This window comes from Taeniopygia guttata, chromosome 10 (assembly GCF_048771995.1).
Source record: "Taeniopygia guttata chromosome 10, bTaeGut7.mat, whole genome shotgun sequence".
NCBI classification, from domain to species: domain Eukaryota; kingdom Metazoa; phylum Chordata; class Aves; order Passeriformes; family Estrildidae; genus Taeniopygia; species Taeniopygia guttata.
This window is the reverse complement of record NC_133035.1, coordinates 4,106,336-4,129,574: the sequence shown is the minus strand read 5'-3', so window position 1 is coordinate 4,129,574 and position 23,239 is coordinate 4,106,336. Positions and strand designations below refer to the sequence as shown.

Sequence of the window (23,239 nt, the reverse complement as noted above, 5' to 3'; positions counted from 1 at the left end):
CTTCTGGCTGCTTTTGCCCTCTGCCTTTATCTTATGTGAGGCAGGAATAGCTCAGGCTGACTTTGCTGGCTCTTTACTCCACCTAGAGATTTTTCTATGCCATAAGCTTCTTATCCTGCCTTTTATGCTGGCTTTAAAATTTCTCCAAAGTGCAAATTGATCTTGTGTAGCCAGAGAGCGCTCTGCTTGCCTCCTCACAGCTGGTGAAACAGATCCTGGGGGGAACAGACAATGAGAAAAGGACACCAGATTGGCTTGGGTTCAATGTATTACTGCTGGGGAGCTTTTACATGCAACAGGTGCCTCTGTCAGAGGTAGAAAAGGATGTGTGGTTTTGTTCTGCAGCTTTTCAGGTATCTCTCATGCATCAGCAACACTGGTTCAGGGGCCAGAGGTCTTCAAGACCCATGAGATTTATGCAAGTTATCCTTAATTTCTTCTTTTAGAGCATTTAGGGTTCTAGAATTTTCTCCTGGGCTGGATTTTAAAATTTATTTCTGATTGAAATAGGAAAAGCTGGAGCTGTTAGCGTAGTAGTGATTTTAAAAGACTGGAGGTGCTCAGGCAGGAGAGCTTGTGGACCAAAGTGAGTGGCTTTTCTAAGCCAGAACTGCTAAAACAACAGGGAAAGGCAGAGCAGGGAGGTGAAAAACTCTGGGACTATTGTTGCAATCAAAAGCAAACAGGGCAACTTCCTCTGCACTGAACATTTATAGGAAGAAAGTCTTGTTTTGGAGCTTGTATTGACCTTGAGTCATTCTGTTTCCTTAACTTTTGCTGCATTGAGGTAGCAGGTGAGTCACTTCAGATATGAGCTTCTCCATGTCACCCTCCTTCCCTGATCTGCCACTTCTCCAGGCTTGCTTCCCAGCTGCTCAGGATGTCATAAATCAGTCTGGATTTCATAAATCCTCCTAACAGCAGACCAGTGTCTTTAAGGTTAGCAGTCAGGCTATGAAGGAGTTGCCTGAGGAGTGTTGCTTGTGCAGATCCTCTGTGTGTTTGTTCCAGCTGTGCATTGTCAGGGCTGTTGGAGCAGAATTCAGACCTGGCACTGGGTGCTAGGCCCAGGCTTACTGAACCCAGGCTTATAATTTCCCTCTTTCTTTCTCAGGTACGTGTGGCTCTGGAAAGTTTTTTGGTGAGTACTGTCACCTTTTCTTCCTGAGCAATTACTCCCTTAATTAAAAGCCAGGCTGCAGGGTAAATGGAAGGACAAGGATTGGGAGTGCTTTTTCTGCAAAGACTGCTTCAAGCCTTTATGACCACATTGCCACAGGCTCTGCACTTTTGGATTACAGCTGTACAGCATAAAATGAGTCCAATCCCCTGCCAAGCCCTGATCTTTTTCAGCAAGTCGAGTAAGATTATTCCTAATGAGTAACTGAGTCTTAAGTTCTGTGCATGCCAAATGATTTTAAAAGTGTTCAAATGACAATTTATCCCTACTTGAAATACCTCCTCAGAGCAGGACAAAGTTCCTCACTCCCACCACCGCTGAACAACATAAACACCATTTTTTTACAGTAGGAGGTGGGATTAAAATCAAAGCAGGAGCCATGGGTTTCTCTCCTTCGACCCTGTGAGGGAAAGGACCCCTCAGCCTGGCTCAGTGAATCCCCCTCCCACACACCACTGACATGCCAGACCCCAAGGCAGGTAGAGCAGAACCTTTGCATTCCTGGGGTTTTGGTTGTCAACTGAAAACTTTTCAAGCTCTTTTGTCAAAATGATAGTGTATTTTGTTGAAGTGTTCAGAAAGCTGAGGGTTTTCTGGAGGGTGCTCCAGGCTTGCAGCAGCCTAGGGTCTATCCTTGTTGCCTAACTCTTTCCTCAGATTGCCCATATCCTCACTCCAGCAGGAGGAGGTGAGATCTTGCCTCCTGCTGAGCATTTACAGCTTTTTCACTTGGTGTTTGTTTCAGCTACAGGCAAAATAGCACTTTTAGTGGGCAACAACCGCTACCAGCACCACCCCAACCTCATGGCTCCTGTGAGGGACGTGTTCGAGCTGAGGCGTCTTCTGGAGCATCTGGGCTTCCAGGTTGTCTCCCTGCTGGATCTGAACAAGGCTGAGATGGCAGCAGCAGTCAGTCAGTTCCTGCAGCTCCTGGGGAAGGGAGTCTATGGTAAGGCCAAGCCAGCTCAGCCACCTGCCCATGCTGAGTTGGGATTGGGCAGTTTTCTGAATAGCTGTTGAATTAAAAGAGAAGAAATTGAACATTGCTGTCTCAAAGGAGACCTCCATCAGTACCAGGCTTGGCAGGAGCCCTTGGATAAGTGTAATTTAGTTTTGGCAGGTTATAGTCAGACAAAGTGGATGTTTCCCCAACGTGTGGCTCGCCTCCAGTCCCAGCAGCATGGGCTCACACTGAGGTTTTGGGGAGCCAGTGCTTCCAGTAGTGAATGGGAAAGCTGGTTTTGATTTTTTCTTGAATAAAAGAATTGAGGAAACTGACTGATTGCCCCCCCCCCTCATGTGTGAGGAGGGGAGCTCCTTTTGGACCCTGTCTGCTGCATCTGGTCATGATTTCCTTGTTTCTCTTTCCTGAAGGTCTAATCTGGGCCCCTGACAACCCTTTTGCAGAAGAGCATTCCAGCTGCAGGTGGTTTTGAGGTTGGGCTTTGTGCTTAATTGTGCACTGTGCTCAGTAAGGAAGTGTTCCTCAGCCACAAACCCAATCAGCAGATCTTGTGGATCTTAAAGCAGGTGTTCAGATTTGGTGGTGAAAGTAGCATCTTTGAGGTCCCTGAGATTCTCACAGCATGATATCCTGAAAACACCTTGCAGGTGGCTTTGTTTGCTTCCAAACCTCAGTGTGAGGCTTACATGCCAGCTGAGTGGCACCCAGGCAGTGAAAGGCAGCGTGGGCTGATTCCAGCTGGCATTCAGCATGAGGTTGGGAGGTTGTGTAACGGATGGGGACCTGGCCACGAGGTAAATGCTGCACAGCCACTTGTTCTGGGAAGCACTGACTCATCTGGGGAGCTGAGCTGGTGAGAAGGGCCATCCATGCACAGTGCTCCATCTGAGCACATCACCTATGGCAGCATATTCCCATGGCTTCACTTGCAGCTTCCTTTTCTTGTTGCTCTCTGAAATCTCCTTGTATCCCAGGCTTTACCTCTGCCAGGTCAGAGTCATCCCAGCTGCTGTTCTTACCCTCTATCCATGGCACATGAGGACCAAAAGGCATTGGAGAGAAAAAAATAAGCACTGGAGAAAAAAAAATGTTTGGAAACAGCAAACCTTTCATACTGTCATGCCTTATTTAAACTTTAGAGCTTCTCTGCATTCATAGCCTCTGATCATTCCTGGCAAAATTGATTTTGTGTGCTGTCAACAGCTGAGTTGAGTGTTTGTGAGGCAATGCCTGCTTAGGTTGAGGTTTTCTGAACAGCTCTCCAGGCTGAGTGGTGTGCTGTTCTTTGAAGGCAGTGAACCCCAGTGTGGGCTGGATCCAGGAGTGATTGAGTTCAGGATTCTTGCCACATTCACTGGAATCTGAATGGAATGGTGGGACATTGGGTCAGACTGAGTGCTCCAGCTGTGGTGGGACAGCAGGAACAGCTCAGGCAGCCTGCTAAAGCCCCCAGAGGTGCCTGTGGCAGCCAGTCCTGTACACCCATGTGCGTGTTGGACATGCTCCTGTGGCATCCCAGCGTCCGTGCCTGAGGAACCTGGAGGTGCCACCTCCTGTGTAGCAACCAGCAGAACTGAACTCAGGAGAGCTTTGTGTAGACACACAGGAGGAGGAGAGGACTGACTGGTGAACATGACCCTCCATGGGCTGGTGCTCATTGCTCCTTGTTGTATGGTCTGTGCTGACGAGGGCAGTTGGGCTTTTTGGTCTCTGTACCTGTCCTTCCAGGAACTGTAGGCTTTTGTGACACACTTCCACATCTCCAGGCCGTGCCAGCACAGCTCCAAGGCCTGGATCCTGAAGTGTTCAAAAAACAAGTGGATGTGGTGCTGCATGTTATGGTTTAGTGGGCATGGTGATGTTCAGTCCAAGGGTGGACTTGATGATTTCGGAGGTCTTTTCCATCCCTAATGATTCTATGATCCAAAGGTTTGTCCAATTCACTGTATGGAGGTGGTGGATTATCGGGCTGCTTTTCCTTCAGATCTCATCTTAGAAAAGCTGCATAAAATTTTTGAAGGCCCCTGAAACATCCTCTAAGTGATCTAATTATTCCACCCTCAGGCAAGTGAGGAATCCCCGTGGATGTTATTTTGAGCATCCAAAAAATCCCAAACAAAAAAAAATTTACAGTGGAAATGCAACGCAAACAGAAAATTGTGAGTGGAATACTAAGAATACAGAGTGACGCCTTTATTCAGCCTCATGCTGACATTTCCTGCATTATAAGCAGTGCTTGGAGCTTCCCCTTTTTAATTTGGTACTCAGAAATTTTTCTGTCATGAGCAGTTCTGACTCATACAACGTGGGAAGAACTCAGAATAAAACATCCCTTTCCTTCTCTGTGCAAACTGTTGATTTTCCTGTTCAGGAGGAGAGATTCAGTCCAGGACAGGTTGGAGAAGTTGCTCAGGTGATGTGAAACTCAGCTTTTTTGATTTGAACACGAGTCTTTGTGGTTTATATAGCATGGGGAGCACTTGGTGGTACATTCAGGTACTCAACAAGACCTCACAATTTGGAGGATTTAAGGAGTGAATCATTCATTGTGGGTTTTCCTGTTACATTTCATTTTTTCCAAGCCTCAGTGATGCTGCCTCGTAACAGATGTCCTCACTTCCCTTGCATGTACAGGCAGGAGGACAAAAGCCACCAGTGCTCAATGGCTCAAGGGGCCCAACCTGCATCTGATTTTTCTAGAAGGCTTCCTGTTTTATACTGTTTTCTAGTCTCAGGGGAGGGTTTTGTGGCTTTGATTCACAAGTTACGAAAGTTTAAAGCTTCTGCAAATCAGAGCCTGCTGTCTCTGGCTGGTGATCCACCAGAAGAGGAACCCAAATCTCATGGGCATCTGTGAAAGTGGCCATTTGAGAAACTTTCCACTGTCCCCTGAGAATAGAAACCAGAGGTAACTCGAGGTCTTTTTGACTATGAGATCATGTTTTCCATTCCACAATGGGATCATGCTTTCAGCCCTTCAGCTCCTGCCCCTGTTACTGCATCCTTGCAGAATCACACCAAAGTGATCATCCTGCCAAGTGCAGGGGCAGGAGCAGTGGAAGAAAAATAGAGGAGAGGTTACTCACTGAAGTGTGGGCTTTGGCAGTGAATCTGAGTGAGGAGTTTCTCCTGCTGTTGCCTCTTAGCTGCTTTTTCCCACTTCTGACCTCTCACTCTACACTGTCCCCCAGTTGTAGTGACACAACTCTCTGTGTCACATCACAGAGCTATTTTTAACCTATTTCAATTCCCCAAATTTCACCAACCAGCATCCCCAAGCAGTGGCATTGGTCCTGGGGAGGGGTAGCCAGCCACTCTGCAGCTTCCTTTTGAGAAGTTCCAGCCTGCCTCGGGATCCCTGTGCCAGCCCTGCACTGAACACGGGGTTGGAGAGGAGCCCCAGCTTAGGCCATGCCAGGTTCCCCAGAGCTGCCTTCCCACCTGGATGGCCCTGTGGTGCCATCTCTTGGGAATGCAGAAACCATTACTAGGTTTCATGTGCCTAAGAGTAAAACCCAAAATTCATGTAGGGTTTTGGGCTTCCCACTGGCATCTTCGTGAATCTGACTCCTCTCCTGCCTACCAGGGCTGGTGCCTGGTTTGAGGTTGTTGAAGCACACGATCCTCATGTTCTGGACATCTGAAGAACTCATCTCTCTCTGTGTCTATATTTTCACCAGTTTATAGGTGTGTGAATACAGGCAGACCTTTGAAATTGAGAATGTTTCCCATCACCTAATCAGTTGTTAGTCTCTCCAAAACTAGGAAACTGAGGAGCTTCTCATTTAAATGGCTGTTAATGTATTTTCCATCCTCATAAAATCCTTTTCTGTTGCCTTGTTCCTTCAGAGAGCTGAGGACTAACCAAAACATGGTACAGTGGTGAAATTCAGCCTGGCAGGTGCTGAGCCTGGGCGTTGTAGCACAGAGGGTTTGGAAGTATGTAAACCCAGGGCTTTCAGGAGACAAACGGTGCAGGAATCCACAAGCACAGGAGAGCCTCTTGGGGCTGCTTCCAACACTAATGAAGGGAATAAATTGGGAAAAAGTTGAAATTGTGAGGTCACTGTAGTTCCAGTTCCATAGGTGTGACTGGTCTAGGTTTGCCCTGCACCAGTGTCTTTCCAGGACAGGAGGTGGGACATGGCCATGGGGAGCTGTTTACAGATCTGCAGGTTGGCATCCTGATTCATCCTCTCCTCTCCCTGTTCCCAGCTATATTCTACTATGCTGGGCATGGCTACGAACATCTGGGGAGGAACTACATGGTCCCTGTTGATGCTCCACAACCCTATGCCCCTGAGAACTGCATCAGCGTGCAGAGGATCCTCCAGAAGATGCAGCAGCAGCAGACAGCCCTGAACATCATCCTGCTGGACACCTGCAGGAAGTGGTAGGGGCCTCTTCCCCCTTCCCCACCTGGGCTGGGCATTCTGGGGGCTGAGGGAAGGGCTGTGGGTTTGGACAGCCCCCATGGTGCTGCTGAGCCTCTGTCAGAGGTTGTTGATCTGTGTCATAAAATCAACCACACTGTCAGGTCCTGCGGGGTGTCCTGGGGGATGGGTCAATCATGTATTAGTGCAGCATCAGACCTGGTCTGAGATCTGCTGGAGAGAAGGGCCTGGAGACCCTCCCTTGGTTTTTTGAGATGAAGAAGCGTGGCAAATACAGGCAGGTTGCCTCAAGCCTGTGGACGGGTGGCTTTGCCTGGCATAAATTGTTGGCTTAAACTCAGCACAGGGCTTGTATTTTATCTTTCAAGCCTGACCCACCTAAGCTGATGTAGCTGATTGTGTGCTCTCCTGGTCCATATTTCCCACGTGCTCAGGCTGGGAGTGTTCAGTTCACCTCACTTCTCCTGGCTGCATTATTGTTAACATCTGTGAGAAGAGTGCAACATGACAGGGAAAATATTTTAAGCCCTGCTACTTGTTTTTTGTTGGGCTTAAATCCTTCTGAAGTGGTCATGCTGGGAAGCTGCTGCTGCTGAGGTCAGGGATCAGCATTTTCCCACTTTCTGTGGAAAACCCATCATCCTCCCTTGGCCTGCAGAATTCTACCCTGCTGCAGGAAATTACTACCTGTCCAATTTCAGCAGAGGTGGGTGGACTATTGAAGTAGAAGCTGTCATTAGTTCATTTATTTCAGGCTCCTGAGGCAGATTTACAGGTCAGAGAGGATGTGGAGAGCAAATGTAGGAATATCTCTCTTTGTGCTGTGGTTCCTGCGCTAAGAATTGGAGAGACAACAGAGCTTTTGGTACCCTGAGAGAGCTGCCAGCCCCTGCAGAGATGATAAATTTTTTATGCCTTTTAGCTGCAGTGATGGGGCTGCTTGCTTTAAATAGCTTAAAGCTGGCTGAGCTGGGACTTGTCCCACAGCTCTGGAGCAGGACCTTGATGTCCCTTGATGCTGCCCTGAGCCCCCCAGAGTGGAGCATCCCCTTTCTCCCTTCCTGCTGGCTGCTGAGAGCAGTGTGTTGCTTCCCTGGCACACGTGGCAGTGCCTGGTTGCCCTCCCCAGTATGATCAGAGGCAGAGGATGGTTTGCAGCAGAGCAGGAACACCTGGCTCTCATGGATACTCTGCTGGAGCTGGGCTGGTGCAGCTCTGGGCTGCTGGTGTGTTGGGAAGGCACTGTGGGGGCTGCACAGGGACCACCAGTGCAAGTGTTAACAATCTGTAAAACAGCTTTTGAGATGCTGGCTGTCTCCCTTTGAGCTGCTGTCTCCTTCCCTGGCATTGCCATTGGTTCCTTTGCTCAATGGAGTCTCTGTGGTGCTCTGGGAAGAGGATGCAGTGTGAGATCTGCTGTTATATTTAGGCAAAGTTGTGCAGCTGGTTTTCTCCCTCCTTCCCTGAAGTTCACACCTCCTGTTTTCCACAGCAAGCACAGCACTTCATGCAGGGGGTGTTATCCCTGATCTTGTTGGGGCAGGAGCTCTCTCCTGAGCTCATTTTTTCTCGAGAAGTCACCATTTCAGCTCAGGAAAGCACCTGGATGTCATAGCTGTGTGTGTTTACACCACTGTGTAAAGCAAGGCTCCCAGGGCCTCCTTTCCCAACACCCTCCTGGTCAGACTGATGCTGCAGGTCTGTCAGCAGATCATGCATGAAGCTGTGTCTGTGCTAAGAGAGAGCTCACCCAGCGTTTCTCCTCACCTCGTGTGTTGGCACCAGAAATGCCAGGGTGGTGAGGAACACATCTCCCTTTGCCAAGTGGGAGCAGATGCTCAGCCTTAGCAGGGGAGGAATCAGAGCACAGAGCCTGTGTGTGGCCTCATACATTTATATACTGATTTTGGGCGGATGTGATTGCCTTTTCCAGGAATTCCCTGATTTATCCTAGGATCTGGAACCAAAGATTTCTGCATTAAATTAAGAGCAATTGAAGAGCAGATAAATCTCAATATTCAGACTTAGAAAGATGTTTCCTTTCTCATATTTTCTCTTCTGATCATCTGTAGGACAGCTTACACAAGTCAGTTTAATTCTGCCATTGAACATCTCAAGACTGTGCCACCAGCAGTAGGTGACATGCTGGCTGCTGGCCTTTCTGCTCTTTAGTGTGCCAGCTCCAGCCCCAGGAAACTGTGCTGGAGTTAACGCTGCCTCTGTGCCTGGTTCTTTTCGCTGTGTGACTGGGAAGAGCTCCAAGTCACTGGTGTGAGCTGGAGGCAGCCTGTGCCCACCCTGTCAGTCTGCCTGCAGTCAGATGGGCAAAGTTTAACCATTCAATGCAACCAAAATATCCTTTTTGTTGGAAATCAGATCCTGTCACCATGGATCTACCTGATTTTGGAAATAATAGGGGCTGTGCTCATTCAGCTGTATCTAGACTGAGGTGCCAGTACCAGTGTTGGGCTTTGAGACTTTTGTGTGTGTCCTGATCCCACCTCTCAGAGAGATCTGGGGGTGTGTCATCCATAGCCTGCTTTGGTTCCCTGAGGCAAAGGTGTGTGCATGATCTGGAAGGGCCAGACCCCCAGCACAGACAGCTGAGCCATAACCATGGTGCTGTGCACCTCTGACTTCTTGAGGGACAGTTGTCCATTGGGCCATGGTGAATCTGTGTGTTCTCTGCACTGTGGTGCTGCCTGGAGTTGTTAAAACCCAGCCTCTGTGGGGAGGTGGCAGCGAGCACCCACAGCTCCAGGTTGTACCCCAGCTTCAGGCTCAGGGCAAGGAGAGCTCACCACTGCAGATAAGTCACAGCTGGACAGACCTACTCCTTTCCCTGTGGTTTGGGTTCTTGGTGGGATTCCCAGCTTTAGTCTCTCTGGTTATGTCTGAGGTGAGGGTTGATCCTACCGCCATCCCTAAGAGATGGACATGAGGAATGTGTGGGATTTGTCCCCTCCAGCTGACAGATGTCCTCGACTCTGACTTGTGCCTTTGCCTCCTCTGCAGGTACAACCCAGGACGTGCCTTGTCCCAGGTGCAGCCCCTGGAGCCCTGGGGAAACACAGTCTATGGCTATTCCACGTAAGTGACCTCACCATTCCCACAACCTCACACAGGACCAGGCTGGCACAGCCCGGTCTCCTCTCATCCTTTCGTGCACAGAGGCTGGAGAGGCTTTAATTTCCCTCTGGCTCTCACCCTGCATCTGCTGGGTGTGCTGTCCAGGCACTGCTGTCCTCTCTGCTGCCAGCAGCCTGTGCTTCACTTGAAAGTTGCGTGTGAAGGTGACATCAGCTCCTGTCACCTGTTTTTCAGTGGATTCCCCAGGTGAATGTCCAATGAGCAGCTCACCTAAAGCTTCCTGAGATGCTGGGTGTTATTTACTGGTCCAGTGCCAGTTCCACTGGCTTTTCACCTTTGTCACCCACCTGGGCTGGCAAAGGAGACTGTGCTGTCCTATCCCATTCCCTTCCACTGCTTTTTCCTATCCTGTGGCCTGCCCATCCTTTCTGGGGCACAACCAAAGCACTTTGTGTTATTCCTTGAGAAGCTCACTCTGAGCTGGATGGAGCTGGCCACCCCAGACTGACTTGAACTTCATGCCCATGCAGAACTTCAAGGACTCTGAAGAAATATCCTTCCTCTTGCAGGAGTGAAGATGCAGAAGCCTATGAATTGCACGATGGGGAGTTCAGCTCTGGGATCTTCATGAAATACCTGAAGAAACACATTCTGCAAGAGAAGAAGGTCACATACATGCTGGAGGATGTGTTAGAAGGTAAGAGAAGCTAGAAACCACTCGCTTCGGTGGCAGGGGTGAGACGAGACAGCAGAGACCATGTGGCTCCACATCACTCCATCCCATCCCAACCCATCCCATATCCCACCCACTGTTCTTCCCTAAACTCTGAACCACAGACCATGTGCCATGGGAGCTTTCAGTAGCCTCTGAGCAGGATGGAGATGAACTCAGGGTCCTCATAAAACAGAAAAAGCTGGACAGGACAGAATGCACATCAAACCAATATGATTAATGTAATGTTCTCCCTTTTATTAGTGAGAAGATGGCAATTTATATACACTTCCACATAGTTTACAGTTTACAAAGGCACTCTGATTGGCAAGCTAACATTGTTTACGTTTGCCTTAAGGTGGTCAGGCTTTTCACACTGCAGCTCTATTCTAATTCACACTCAGATAGCTTGTTACTTTGTAGTTACCTTAAAATAATTTCTAACTGCGCCACAACTAATTTTTTACTGCGTCAAAGGCTCCTAGGCCCCACCAAGGCCTCTTATCAGGGGCCTAGTCTGAGGGGTAGCTCAATTCTCACTCCAGACATAAATCATGCCCTCTCTCTCTCAGAAATTCTGTAATATGGAGACATTCCTGTAGGGCCTGAAAGACAGGGAGATCAATAAGGAGCCTGGAGTGATCCTTGTGCTTCCCACTCTTTCCCACAGACATTGGCCGTGATCCCCTGGTCACTGGGAAGCAGGTGATGGAGATCAGGCACACTCTGAAGGAAGCCCGGGCTCTGACAGACCCCGTCTGTCCCTCAGGAGCAGCCGCTGGGCACTGGGGACACGGCCAAGGTGAGCCATGCTGGGGGTGCCTGCGGCCCTCAGGGACAGCGCTGTGCAGGGAGGTGTTGACAGGAACCTCGGAGGAGCTGATGGTGCTGGAATTTCCCTTGCAGAGCTGCCGAGCAGAGCGGTGACCTTCCCATGTGGGGCACGGGTGGAGCTCCGCTTCCTCCGGCTCTTCTCCAACCTGATGTTCGTGTGTGCCAAACCACAGCCCCCCCCGGCCCACGTCACTGACCCCCAGCTCCTGCTCCGCCAGCTCGCCGTGAGTGCTCTGCCTGCCCCTTCCTGGGCTGCTTTCCCCGGGTCACAGGCGGGGAGGGTGCTTGGGCTGAGTCCTGAAGGCTGGGAACTGCTGGGCCCAGGTGGAAAAGGTTCCCCTCCTCTGCATACACCTCTTTGAGGCTCCTTCCACATCTCGGTGGATTCCCTGCCTTGCTTCTTGGGCATCACAAAAAAAAATTTGGCAGCAGTTTGATGCCTTTAACCAGTTATCCTTCAGATTGATTTCTGGCTTGCCTGATTAAATTATTGCATTTAATCTGATTGAGGCCAAAGCTATTCTGTTTTCAGTGTTAGCAAGTAGGTCTGGCTTTTTGACTTCTTTAGCCTGCTTTGCTAATGTATCTTAATGCAACAATATATTCCTTCTCACTTGAGCTTCCTTGAACCCTTTCTCAAACCTTTCTCCCAGACCGTGTGCCCAGTGTGGGCTTTACTGATCTCCATGCCACTTGTACAGATTTAATTTGCTGCTCCTCTCTGTAACTATCATCTCCCTTGTTTTCTGTAGTCCTCCTCCCGAAGCATAGCTCATTTCTGGTGGATTTTTTGGCTCTTGTTTCTCGTGGAGGGACACTGCTCCTCAGCACACTGGGGTCACTGATGCAGCGTGGTGTATCCAGGAGGTTTGGAGCCTGATCCTGCCCATTTCTAAGCTGCAGCATCATTTCCCCTTGTGAGCATCATGCATGAGAATTGTGTCTGTGTGTGTGAGCATATATTTGTGTGCTTTGCCCCACATCAGTTACTGGGGGGAAGGGGAACCCAGCTGCCTGCTCCTGCCTCTGGAGCTGTCTCAAGAGGGATCAGGGAGACAAAAAGGGACACCAGTACAGCCAGATCCCTCTCATGGTCCTTGTCCATGGTGGAGCTGGCTCCAGTGAGCTCCAGGTCTGTCTGCAGAGCAGCAGCATGTCCTTCCATGACTGTCACCTGCCCCACCTCAGACATGACAGCAGCCACCACACCCCTGTGGGATCCCTGAGATGCCCATGGGGGGCACTGGGCTCCCTCTAGGATCCTGCCAGCGCTTTTGGGGGATGCTGGGGGCCCCCCTAAACCCCACGTGCGTGGCTGAGCTGCAGGAGCTGGAGGCTGAAGGCCAACACCAGGCTGAATGTGAGGTTGTAAGTCCTGGGGAATGATCCCAGAGAGCTGTTTCATTGAGGAAGTGGGGAGTGTAGGAAATGGGAGTTTTCCTACCATTTGCCATGTTCTGGTTATCAAGGGGACTTAATTGGGCTTGATGTGGGCTTGCCTGGAACAATTACAATGGAATTTTCTAGCAGATACTTGTGGATAATGTGTGCATGTCAGCTGAATCTCACGTGTCAGGGCTTTAATTGATCCTTGAGTCACATGGGGCTGTGGGATTAGTTTTTATTTTCACTGATGTGCTTATTAAATACACAGATCCCATAATACCAAGTGTCTCTGCAATGTGCTACAAAGCAGATTGTTGAAGGATTTGGATAACTGAAGGTACAATTTCAGGCCAAGGCTGTTATTCAGCAGATGCAAGTTCCTGCCTGTGAGCAAGAATAAAAGGTAGTGTCAGCATGGGATGGGCAGTGAGTGGAGAACCAGTTCTGGTCAGAGCCCAGATCAGATGAGGCAACAAAATCAGGGCACAAACCCATGGCAGGGTTGCAAACTAGAGCTCTGAGATTTCTGTGAGATCCTGTCTGGCTCTCCTGGCTGTTGCTGGAACAGTGGGTCCAGTTTCGGGTCTGTGCTTCATGGAAAAAAAGTCTGCCAACTAAAACACAGACAAAGGAATGAAATGAAGGAGCAAGGCAATTGTAGTTTAGGCAAGAAAAGCAAAAATGTTAATTTTATGGGTCCTTGAAATCTACAAAAAGTTGATTTAACATGGAAGTAAGTCATGGTTCGTATTGCAGGGAGGAAGTTCCAAAGTGGAGATGACATTCTCCCTAATCTCTAATCTAACCCTACTCCTGCAGTGGGAAGCCATTCCCCTCTTGTCCTGTCACTCCAGGCTCTTGTCCAAAGTTCCTCTCCAGCTCTCCTGGAGCCCCTTCAGGCCCTGGCAGGGGCTCTGAGGTCTTCTGGAACCTTCTCTTGTCCAGGTGAGCACCCCCAGCTCTGCCAGCCTGGCTCCAGAGCAGAGGGGTTCCATCCCTCAGAGCATCTCTGTGGCCTCCTCTGGGCTCTGTCCAGCAGCTCCACGTTCTCTCTGTGCTGGACCCCAGGGCTGAGGCAGCTCTGCAGGTCAGAGCATGTGCTGGAGGATGGAGCTGGCTGGACACAGCAGGGCTACACCCTCCTTTGTGCAGCCATGCTGCCAAAGCCCTGGCAGCAGCATCTGGCTGATCTGCTTCCTGCCTCTTTGCTCTCCGTTCTCTGGCCTGATCTTCCCCAAGCTCCCTCCAGTTTATCTTTCCTGTAATGAGCTGCCAAGTGCGGAGATGGATTTGGCTTTCTCTTGCACAGAGATAAATGGTGTTTCCTCAGCCTTCAGTGACCTCCAGTGACCTCCTGTTCCACCAGTCTTGCATGCAGGGGTGATCCTGATGCCTGCAGATCCCAGCCAGCATTTGGAATCCAATGCTTTTCCTTATACTCTCCTGGCCAGAACCAAACCCAAGCTTTGGCTGCTTGCAGGCAGCAGTTCAGGGAAGGCCAGGAGGAGCTCCTAGAGCTTCTCCAGCTTCTACCTCCCCAAATATCCTAACAGCCTCCTTCACCAGCATGCCCAGTGCAACTTCTGCTAAGGATCACACTGGGATGGTTGCCAGAGCTAGCTGGCAGAGGGAAGCCTTCTGGAAGGGGCTGTTAGACTGTGGTCTGACAGACCCATTCTGGAAGGCTCAAATCCAAGGCAAGAAGGACTTGGTCACAGCTCCAAGGCTGCCAGAGCTCCAGGAGCACTTGGACAATGCTCTGAGGCATAAGGTGGGATTGTTGGGGTGCCAGGGAGTTGAGCTCGATGACCCTTGTGGGTTCCTTCCAACTCAGGATATTCCATGATCTGTGATTTCATAAGGCCTTTATTCCCTTGTCTCTTCTGGGGTGTTGTTAGTGGCTCCACAATTTAATCAGTACTGAAGAGGATCTCATAGATGGTGCTGTTTTGGTTAAATGTGAGTAACTTGGTAAGAATTGGCAGTTCTGTAGATGGTGGGGGGCTAAATCAGCACTCAGAACAACTCAGAGCTTCCAGCTGTGCCTTTGGAAAACTTGCTCCCTCCATGACACACTGCTGGCACTACAGTGATGTGATACCAGCTGGTGCTGCCTCCTGCTCTGCTGCAAACCCCACTGTACCCCATTTTTCACAGAAAGATGTACTCAGGTGTAAGTGCAGTTTGTGGTGGTTGGGAGTGGGGCTGCAGCTCATCCCCAGTGGGTGCAGCTGTGAGAAGCAGGTGAGCAGCACTGACAGCAATGAGCCATGGAGTGCCCAGGGGCACTGACCAACCACCAAAGGGAACAGAGGCACACAGGTGCAGTGCATCAACATGAGGGTATAAAAGATTGGCCTAAAGAACAAGGCAGATGCTTGCAGCCTTCTGAAGTGGTGTTACTCTGCATGGGGTGAAGCATTCAGGAATTGTATGGTGATGCTCTGTGTATTGTGGCCATCTGGACCACGACATATGCTGAGACACTCGGGGTCTTCTCACTGATATGCACAAGGCAAGTCTGTAAAACCTCTGCATTCCTGTTGCTTTCTGTAGTACTTCCATCAGGATATTCAGCATTTCCACCAGACAATATGTTGATCAAAGCCCTGAGCACATGTTTGATGGGCAGTTGTACCTCAATGCTTCATGCTGATGCTGAAATTTCCTTGCATTTCCTGTTGTTTTCCTGACCCAGGAGACAGATGATGTGGCCATCCAGAGGGAGAGCTGTCTGGACCACGTGGAGACTCTGCTGGCCTCTGTGTACAAGCGGGAGGAGCTGGACTGTGTCTTCCAGCTCTGTGCACTGCAGAAAATTCAGGTAGAGGATACCCAGGTGCAAATTTCCCCAGCTCTGCACTCTCACAGAACTGGTGTCCCCATCTGCATGGCTGGAGCTGGAAGTGCCTCTCTGACCACGTGTCAGTGTCACATCCAGACTGAAGAGGAGCTTCTTTATCTTCAAGGCACAAAACCCACCCTCTTTTAGAGAATCACAGATTGGTTTGGGTTAGGGGAGACCTTAAAACTCAACTAATTCCACCTCCTGCCGTGGGCAGGGACACCTTCCACTAAACCAGGTTGCTGCAAATTCTGTCCAACCTGGCCTGGGACACTTCCAGGGATGGGACAACCACAGCTTCTCTGGGCAACCTGTGCCAGGGCCTCACCACCCTCACAGGGAAGAATTGCTTCCCAATATCTGATCTAAATCTGTCCTCTGGCAGTGGGAAGCCATTCCCCCTTGTCTTGTCACTCCAGTCGCTTGACCCAAGTTCCTCTCCAGCTCTCTTGGAGCCCCTTTAGGCACTGGAAGGGGCTCTAAAGTCATCTTGGATCCTTCTCTTTTCCAGGCTGGATGCACCCAGCTCTCCCAGCATGTTTCCATAGGAGAGCGCTGTCCTTTCACCTCACCTTTTTCACCTGAGCAAAATCTTTCTGATTTACAATCAGGCTGCAGAACCCAACTGTGGATACTCTTTGCTTTTATGTTTTCTCCTCTGCCTGACTTTCCTATCAAAGTTGACCCACAGCAGCCTCTGCTGAGAGCAGAGAGGCATCACCAGTCATAGATTGTTCTATTTTTCTCTGCTGCCTGGCCAGGAGGCTGCTCTTTGCCCCATTAATCATGGGGAGGTCAGACCTGCCCAATTATTTCAGGTGGAGGAATGTCTCACTAGGCTGTGTGCTTGCCTGAGAGATGAGTTCATGGGCTGGCCAGGATCTCCAGTCATCAGAATAACACTGCCAAGCCTGATCCAAGCTGTGCCTCTTTGGCACACTTCAAAACACCCTCAAACTATTTAAAGACCATGAGAGAAGCAGAAGTGCTTGTCCCCTGGCTTGTTTATCCTCAAACAGCAGTATGCACCTTGTTCATTCCTGGATTTTTATTCCTCCCCTATTACAGAGCCAGTGGATCTTACACCAAGTGCTGCTCTGAAGCTGCTGCCTGGATCTGCCTACAGCAAGTTCTGCTTGCTCTGTACGTGATGTGCTTCAGCATATGGCAGTGCTTTCAGTTCTTGATTGTTCCTGGAGCTCTTTTCTGAACCTTTCCCTATTGTTCTGCATTGCTTTTAAGTGCAGACAGGAGACCTGGACCAGGCATTGCCTGTCAGAATTTTCTTGTTCCTTTATATATCTCTCTGCTCTTTGCAGGTGTTTCAGGCACAGTGCCGTGCTGAGGGTCTGTTTTCTGGGGTTTGACTGCCGTGAATGTGGTTATTCTCTTATTTCTTCATCTTTTATAAAACTCTAAAATAGTCTAGGCTGTGAGTAGATCCCTATGGAGCACTGCTGGTTAAAGCTGTTGGCTTTTACAATGTGAGGTGTGTTTTAGTTCATAGAATCCCAGAATGGTTTGGGCTGGAAGGGACCTTAAAGCTCATCTCCTTCCACCCCCTGCCATGGGCAGGGACACCTTCCACTAGATCAGGGTGCTCCAAGCCCCATCCAGGCTGGCCTTGCACACTGTAAGTGGTTCATGCTTTCCTGTCCCACGTGCATTGGTCTTTGCCGTGGTGCAGCTCCTGTGCCCACAATCCCTGGGGTGATGCTCACAGTGGCAGTTCCCTGATGGAGCTGATGAGATTCCACATGGCCCGATTTCAGCAGAGGTCCTGAAATCCAAAATCCACGGGTGAGGCCTGCAGGTGTAGTGAGCTGTATGAGTATGTGCAGCCCATTTTCTCTGGCAGTAGTGTTGCTCCATCGTGCCACAGCATGGGGCTGTGAGCCTGCACAGCAGCCAGCCAAGGCTCCTTCCTGGCAGCAGCAGTGCAAAGCTCTGCTTCCAATCCACTTCTCCCATTCACTTTGTGTTCTTTGTTCTTCCCTTCCAGACAGATGTGGTCCTGCAGTTGGATTTGCATTACACCCAGCCAGGCACAAAACAGAGGACTTGTGAAAGCCTGCAAACGACTCTGCAGCAATCCCTGCTGAGGCAGTTTTTCAGCTTGCAGCGAGCTCCTGCCCGCACAGGCAGCGTGTGCCTGCAGGACGCGCTGGGGCCGGGTGCTGACCCCAAGGGCTCCCCGGGCACTGACCCCAAGGGCTCCCCGGGCACTGACCCCAAGGGCACCCCGGGCGCTGACCCCAAGGGCTCCCCGGGCACTGACCCCAAGGGCTCCCCGGGCACTGACCCCAAGGGCTCCCCGGGCACTGACCCCAAGGGCTCCCTGGGCACGAGCTCTGGCCCCAGCTTGCCCAGCAGCAGCCCCTCCAACTTCAGCAGCGAGCCCGAGGAGAACGACGAGAGCGAGCTGGGCGAGCTCTGCTTGGCACTGAATCAGGCTGGCCTGGGGCAGGACAGGCCCTGAGCCTCAGCCTGGGGAGCTGCTCTTTTCACTGAGGCCTCAATTTGAGTGCTAAATCTGGCAGAATCCATCAGCTGCTTCCCAGCCTTGGCATCGCCCTGTCTGAATGAGGCCAAGGCTGCTTTTTTGGAAAGGTTTCTCCTGTCTGCGCTCTGTGGTGTGCAGGGCCTCAGTTCCCACTGGGAATATTCCCCGTCCCGTGGGAGCGTTGGGATCAGTGGGGAGTCATTTTGGTGTCTGGCAGGGGACACAGCCACCCACCAGTCATAACACTGCCAGGCAAAAGTGGTGTTGCTGCAAGGCAAGGGCACAGGCTGGCGTTTTCTGCCTGAAAACAAGTGTTGCTGCACTGAGTGTGATGAGAAGGCCACAAACACTACAGACCCCTCTGGCTCAAACCCCAGCCATGGCTGCTGGATCTCCCCAACCTGTGCAAGGGACACAGGGCTGCCTCGAGGGAACCAGGTGAAACAGTCTGGGGTCCCAGTGTGGTTTCCTTGCCATGCCTGTGTCAAAGCAGGTGTTAAGTTATGTGTTTATGTATTTCTGAAGCATGTATTTATAACGGGGGGTGGGGGGGGTGGCAGTAGCTGGCCAGGAAAAGGGAGGTCAGATGTTCCATCCAGTGTGTGTTTACATTGAAGGCTGGTGTTGCACTGGACCAGGAATAGTGTCCAGGCAGGTGCAGACACCTGCCCCTTCCAGCATGGTACAGGGGCATTAGAGGATGTTCAACCCTCTGCAGTTCTGAGTTCTTCTCAGGTGCAGAATATCCTGTGGGAGAGATGGAATGTACCAGGATTGAGAAAGGATAACCTCAGGAAAGTTATTATTAGTGTAAATTGTTTTGTCTGTGTGCTGTGGGAGACCCCAGGCACTCTGTGGAGAACCACAGGTGGGCAGGGCCCAAAGGACAGCCTGGGTGCTGTGTCCCTGACTGCTTCCCTAATAAATGTTTGATAAAGGTGATTGTTCAGTAAGGGCCAGTGACCCTAGGGAAGTGTGGGGTCTCCATCTTTGGAGGAAGGTTCGCTTTGGAGTTCAGAAGCTGCCAATGACCTGATCCAGCTGGCTGAGGGCTGGACCAGAGACCACTGGAGATCCCTGCTGGCTGCTGTGGTTCTGTGCATGAAAGAGGCTGGAGGGCAGAACCTCTTGAGAGGTCAAGGGCAGCAGGGTGGGAAGAATGCCTGTGCTCTGTCTTGCTTTAAAAGAGGGTTGGAGGCAGAACTTTCTCAGTTTTGCTGTCCTTCGGTGATGATACATCCCTCTCTGTGGTGTCAGTTGCAGCATAGAAAAATCTGAAATGTTGCTTCCAGATAAACCATTCTACAAGTGCTGGAAACCTGTCCAAAGAGAACAGAGGAGGCTTTTATTCTTCTCACAGTGAGTAGAGCCAAGGGAAAGAAGAGGGGCCCCAGCTGGCTGCAGACTAGAAAGTCTCCTAGAAAAAAAAACTAAAGCTCAAAACCAAAAAAAGATTCAGGGGATGTATTTTAAATAAGATGGCCTGATAGAGAAGCTAAATGAGAAAATAATAAACTTATTTCAGGATGAACCAGAGATCAACTCAACACCAGCAGGCACTGGGGACAGGTCAGTGGGAATGGCTCAGCGGGCATTTGGGAGAAGCTGGGGCTCTTGTTGCCTCTGAGGATTATTCACACCCTCCTGTGCTGTTGAGGTACTGAGGCATGGCTTGTTCCTGGCTCACATTATCATGCCAAGTGTCATCTAATGTGAATGTTTATCTCATTCGAAGCAAAGATGTTTATTTTTTTCTGAATAAAACACTATTGGGTGTTTTTAATGCATGATGCTTCACATGGCTCTGAGTTAACTGTGTTTATTTTCCCTCTAATTGCCAGGGTGTAATTTAATATTGATCTGCCGGGGTTTCATGCTTCCAGCCTGAGCTTCTAGGCTCTTCTGGGTGAGCATTGTTTCTTTTTTTAGGTAACTAAAAATACTGAAGTTTGGATTTAGAAGGTGGATCAAGTGACTAGATAGGATGAAGTGATTTCAGGTGAAATGTGTAGATAAAAAAAGTCCTCATTTGTTGTGATTTGTTCCATCTGCTTTGTAAGCGTGGCTCTTGGGTGGCTTAGGTGGTCTCCTGTGTTGGTGCCAAGCACAGTGCTTGTCCCTGTCATCAGTTCTGCTCCTCCAAGGAGACCCTGGAGCCAAGCCCGGGGGAAGCACCACATTCCCATGGTGGTTCATTCCCTGAGATGATGGTTTGTCATGTCTGGGAGCTTGCTGAATTGCAAAGGTGGACTTTGTGTCCTGGACCTCAGCTGGAGTCATTGTAGGAGGGGATGGAACTATGGATCCTTCATCTCCATCTTTACATGTGAAATCCAAACTCCCTCATGGTGGTTAAACTGTTTAGTGCCAGTTCATTTTCCTGGAAATCTGTTCCATCTCCCAGCATCCAGGACAGACAAGGCATCCCGAGATTCCCAGTGTCCCTTAGTCACATCCTTTCTGATCTGCCCCTTGGGCTCCACAGCCCCTGGGGCTAGCTGGAAGGCTGGGAAGGGAGGAGGGCTGAGGCAGCAGCAGACAAAGCAGAATCAAGACATCAGCTCCAGTTTACATTCCCTTTCTGCCTCCTTTCCTTCCACAGCCTTTGCCCTCCGCTCCGTTTCTGGGCCAGTCTGTGCCCAGAGGTTACAAATAGCACTTAGAAGCATTTTTGTAGGTAATACAGGTGCTTTCCTTCACCCAAGTCTTTAAAAAGCACCAAGTGAGCTGAAGCTTTAAAACAATATATGATGAAAATAGCAGCACCTAAATATTCAATAGTTTTATTTTTAGATAGATGCCCTTCTTTTCCTCTCTGCTAGGGCAGATGTGTTGAAGGGAAGGACCTTGGACAACAGTCTGATGTGTTCTTCTGCTACAGAATTAATTTGGGATGCAGTTCTCCACTCATTTGCTGAGGTTTGGCAGTTCCTGACAAAACAAGGCAAGTGCACCTGAGAGGCAATGAAAATCAGGGAAATCAAGGAATCTTGGAAATGCCATTTCAGTTTGTTACTGGAAAGTCCTGGGGCCAAGTGCAGTCAAGAGGGGTGTCACACGTGCGCTGGCAGATCCACTCCAGCCTGGCACCCTTCTGTTGGCAGCAGATTCCTGAAGTTTGTTTTCAGTTGACATTTTTGTGATCAAATGAAAGGAAAGGTGGATTTGTGTCGTATCAACCACATTCCAGCCTCAACCAAAGGAAGAAACACAAGACAGGCCCTTCATTTCAGGAGGCGTTTCTGGGGGAAAAAAATTCAGTATGGGGCAATATTGAGTAATTTCATTTACCAGATTACTTAACACTTTCCATATTTTTGGAACAAATCCATGTCCCTCATAGAAGTAAATCTGAATTTACTCTTCAAAAACTGGTAGGTTCTCCTTATTTTCTGCAATAAGAGGTTTTCCATGATGTACAGAACCTGCCAGATCATTTCCTACTCCTCATAAGGGCAGAGTGCATGGTGCTGTGCAGGGAAATTCCAAGATTCAACAACATGGTTTTGGTCTTCTTTACATAGTTTATGGCAGTAGTTTCTCATACAGGCAGGAGAGATCCTGAGGGCATGCAGGAGCCCTTCACTCCCAGGGAAGGAAGGAGCTGCCCAAAGGACAGGTTATCCTGTTCTCTAGAAGCTGATGCTGCCTTTTGTGTGGACAAGGAGTGAAGAGGATGATCTTGTGAGCTGATGGGAAATGGGAATCACCTGTTTTGTGAAATGCTGAGGGTTGCTTTCATTAGCTGAGGATCACTTCTGGATCACCAGGTACTGGAAGTCAGGCTCCTCTGAGCACAACAGGACCATGCCCAGGGGAGAAATGGGAGAGCCAGGCTCAGTTCTAGTGAGGAGGGAATCACTAAACCCAGGTGCTGCTCTCACAGCCAGTGTGTCACCGCCTTTATCCATCATGTTTTGCACATGGAGACATCCAGAGCTCTGCTCTCCTCTCCCAATGCTGGCAGCTGTCCTGCTTCCAACAGAATGTTGGATTAAGTCCCTCCCAGCTAACAGTGTGGCTGTGCTACCAGAATATGCCCAGAAGAATTCTTGTGTTCTGAGTAATTCTGAACACCAAACGGGGAGTTTCAACACTGTTTCAGTGAAATATCCCTGCTCCCTGTCCAAAAAACAAACAAGGGCATCGGTTCAGCTTAGCTGGATTCAAAACTTACAAAACAAAAGTCATGGCTAGGCAAGAAAATAAGAAAAAAGCGGCAAAACAGTTCATTTGAAATGTCAGATCATTCAGATTCAGTTCTTCCAGGCCTCCCCATCAGGTGGATGGTTCAGGAAAGAAACCAGGAGCACAGTTTGAAACAAAAGGGGTGAGTGAAGCCATCCACTGTTGAGCTAATAAACCCAAGATGGCTCAAGGAAATTCACACTGCTGAACTTCCTTCAGGCACCTCTGCAGAGACCTGGGGCACCTCTTGGGAAAGCAGGAGCAGGTTTGGTGTCACAGTGAAGCTTGCAGACCACGATTTTCTTATTAATGGTGAGAAATTATTGATAGCACAGACTTTTCATGTTGTCCCAGAGTTCTGTCCTCTATCACAGATTATTTCAATGACTGCTTTGCCATTGTTACTAATCTCTTGAAATTAGGTCTGTAACATCATATGGCAGCGAAGAGAAAAACACATCAAAAAAAAGGAGGCTCCTTGAAGCACTTGAAACTGTTTCTTATCTTCACAGTTTGGATAACCTTTCACATAACAAGCAACAATTTCAAATATATTGGTCATATCACCCCCTCAAAGAGATAGAAGACACACTTTGAAATTACAGACCAGACTTCATGTGCAGGAGGAGAGCTGACATGGTGTCACACAGTGAGGAAGAGCTAATGTCTCTTTGATAAATCTGTCTTCCCTGTGTTGGATTTTCTTGCCACAGTGTCAGGAATAGTTGACGAGACAGACATGTTATTAAGTGGTAAAAATAAACAGATGGAAAAGTGAGAGATTTCAGCTCTGACTTTCCAGAATGTTTCAGCAAAGAATAACCTCCTCATTTTCATTCCCTACCAGAGATGAAAAATAGGCAAGGCTTGCTCAAGGACTGCATGGCTGGAGAAATGGGGTGCCTGGTCCCTGGTCCCCACCTACCCTCAGGACAGTGTGGGGTCCCAGAGAGGGATGCTGCTCCTGACCTGCTGCTCCTCCAGATTCAAAGTCACCCTTGTGGAGAGCATTGGTGCCTGACAACATCAGCACTGCCTGCCTTGGGTCCTCCTGGGAACTGGAGCCTATTTTTGAGACCAAACCCCTGTATGTTCCCTCTTCCACAGAAGGGGCATTTTGCTCCTTCCCTCTGTGGAGGATGC

General features: G+C 49.6%; 1 protein-coding gene across 4 annotated transcripts in view; it reads left to right on the top strand.

The window, feature by feature from the left end:
- The window catches only part of LOC105760451 (mucosa-associated lymphoid tissue lymphoma translocation protein 1 homolog), a 36,701-nt gene that overhangs the window by 3,410 nt on the left and 10,052 nt on the right, over positions 1-23,239 (top strand). For 2 of the 4 annotated variants that reach the window (XM_072934153.1, XM_030281160.4), the window contains exons 6-14: positions 1,115-1,141; positions 1,926-2,129; positions 6,360-6,537; positions 9,554-9,628; positions 10,198-10,325; positions 11,011-11,142; positions 11,247-11,398; positions 15,259-15,384; positions 17,408-19,695. In XM_072934153.1, the coding sequence (XP_072790254.1) occupies positions 1,115-1,141; positions 1,926-2,129; positions 6,360-6,537; positions 9,554-9,628; positions 10,198-10,325; positions 11,011-11,142; positions 11,247-11,398; positions 15,259-15,384; positions 17,408-17,884 (1,499 nt within the window). In that variant the 3' untranslated portion in view covers positions 17,885-19,695. Of the gene's footprint in view, positions 1-1,114; positions 1,142-1,925; positions 2,130-6,359; positions 6,538-9,553; positions 9,629-10,197; positions 10,326-11,010; positions 11,143-11,246; positions 11,399-11,926; positions 12,092-15,258; positions 15,385-17,407; positions 19,696-23,239 lie in introns of those variants that run through there. The other 2 variants (XR_012057650.1, XM_072934154.1) reach the window with 2 other exon arrangements.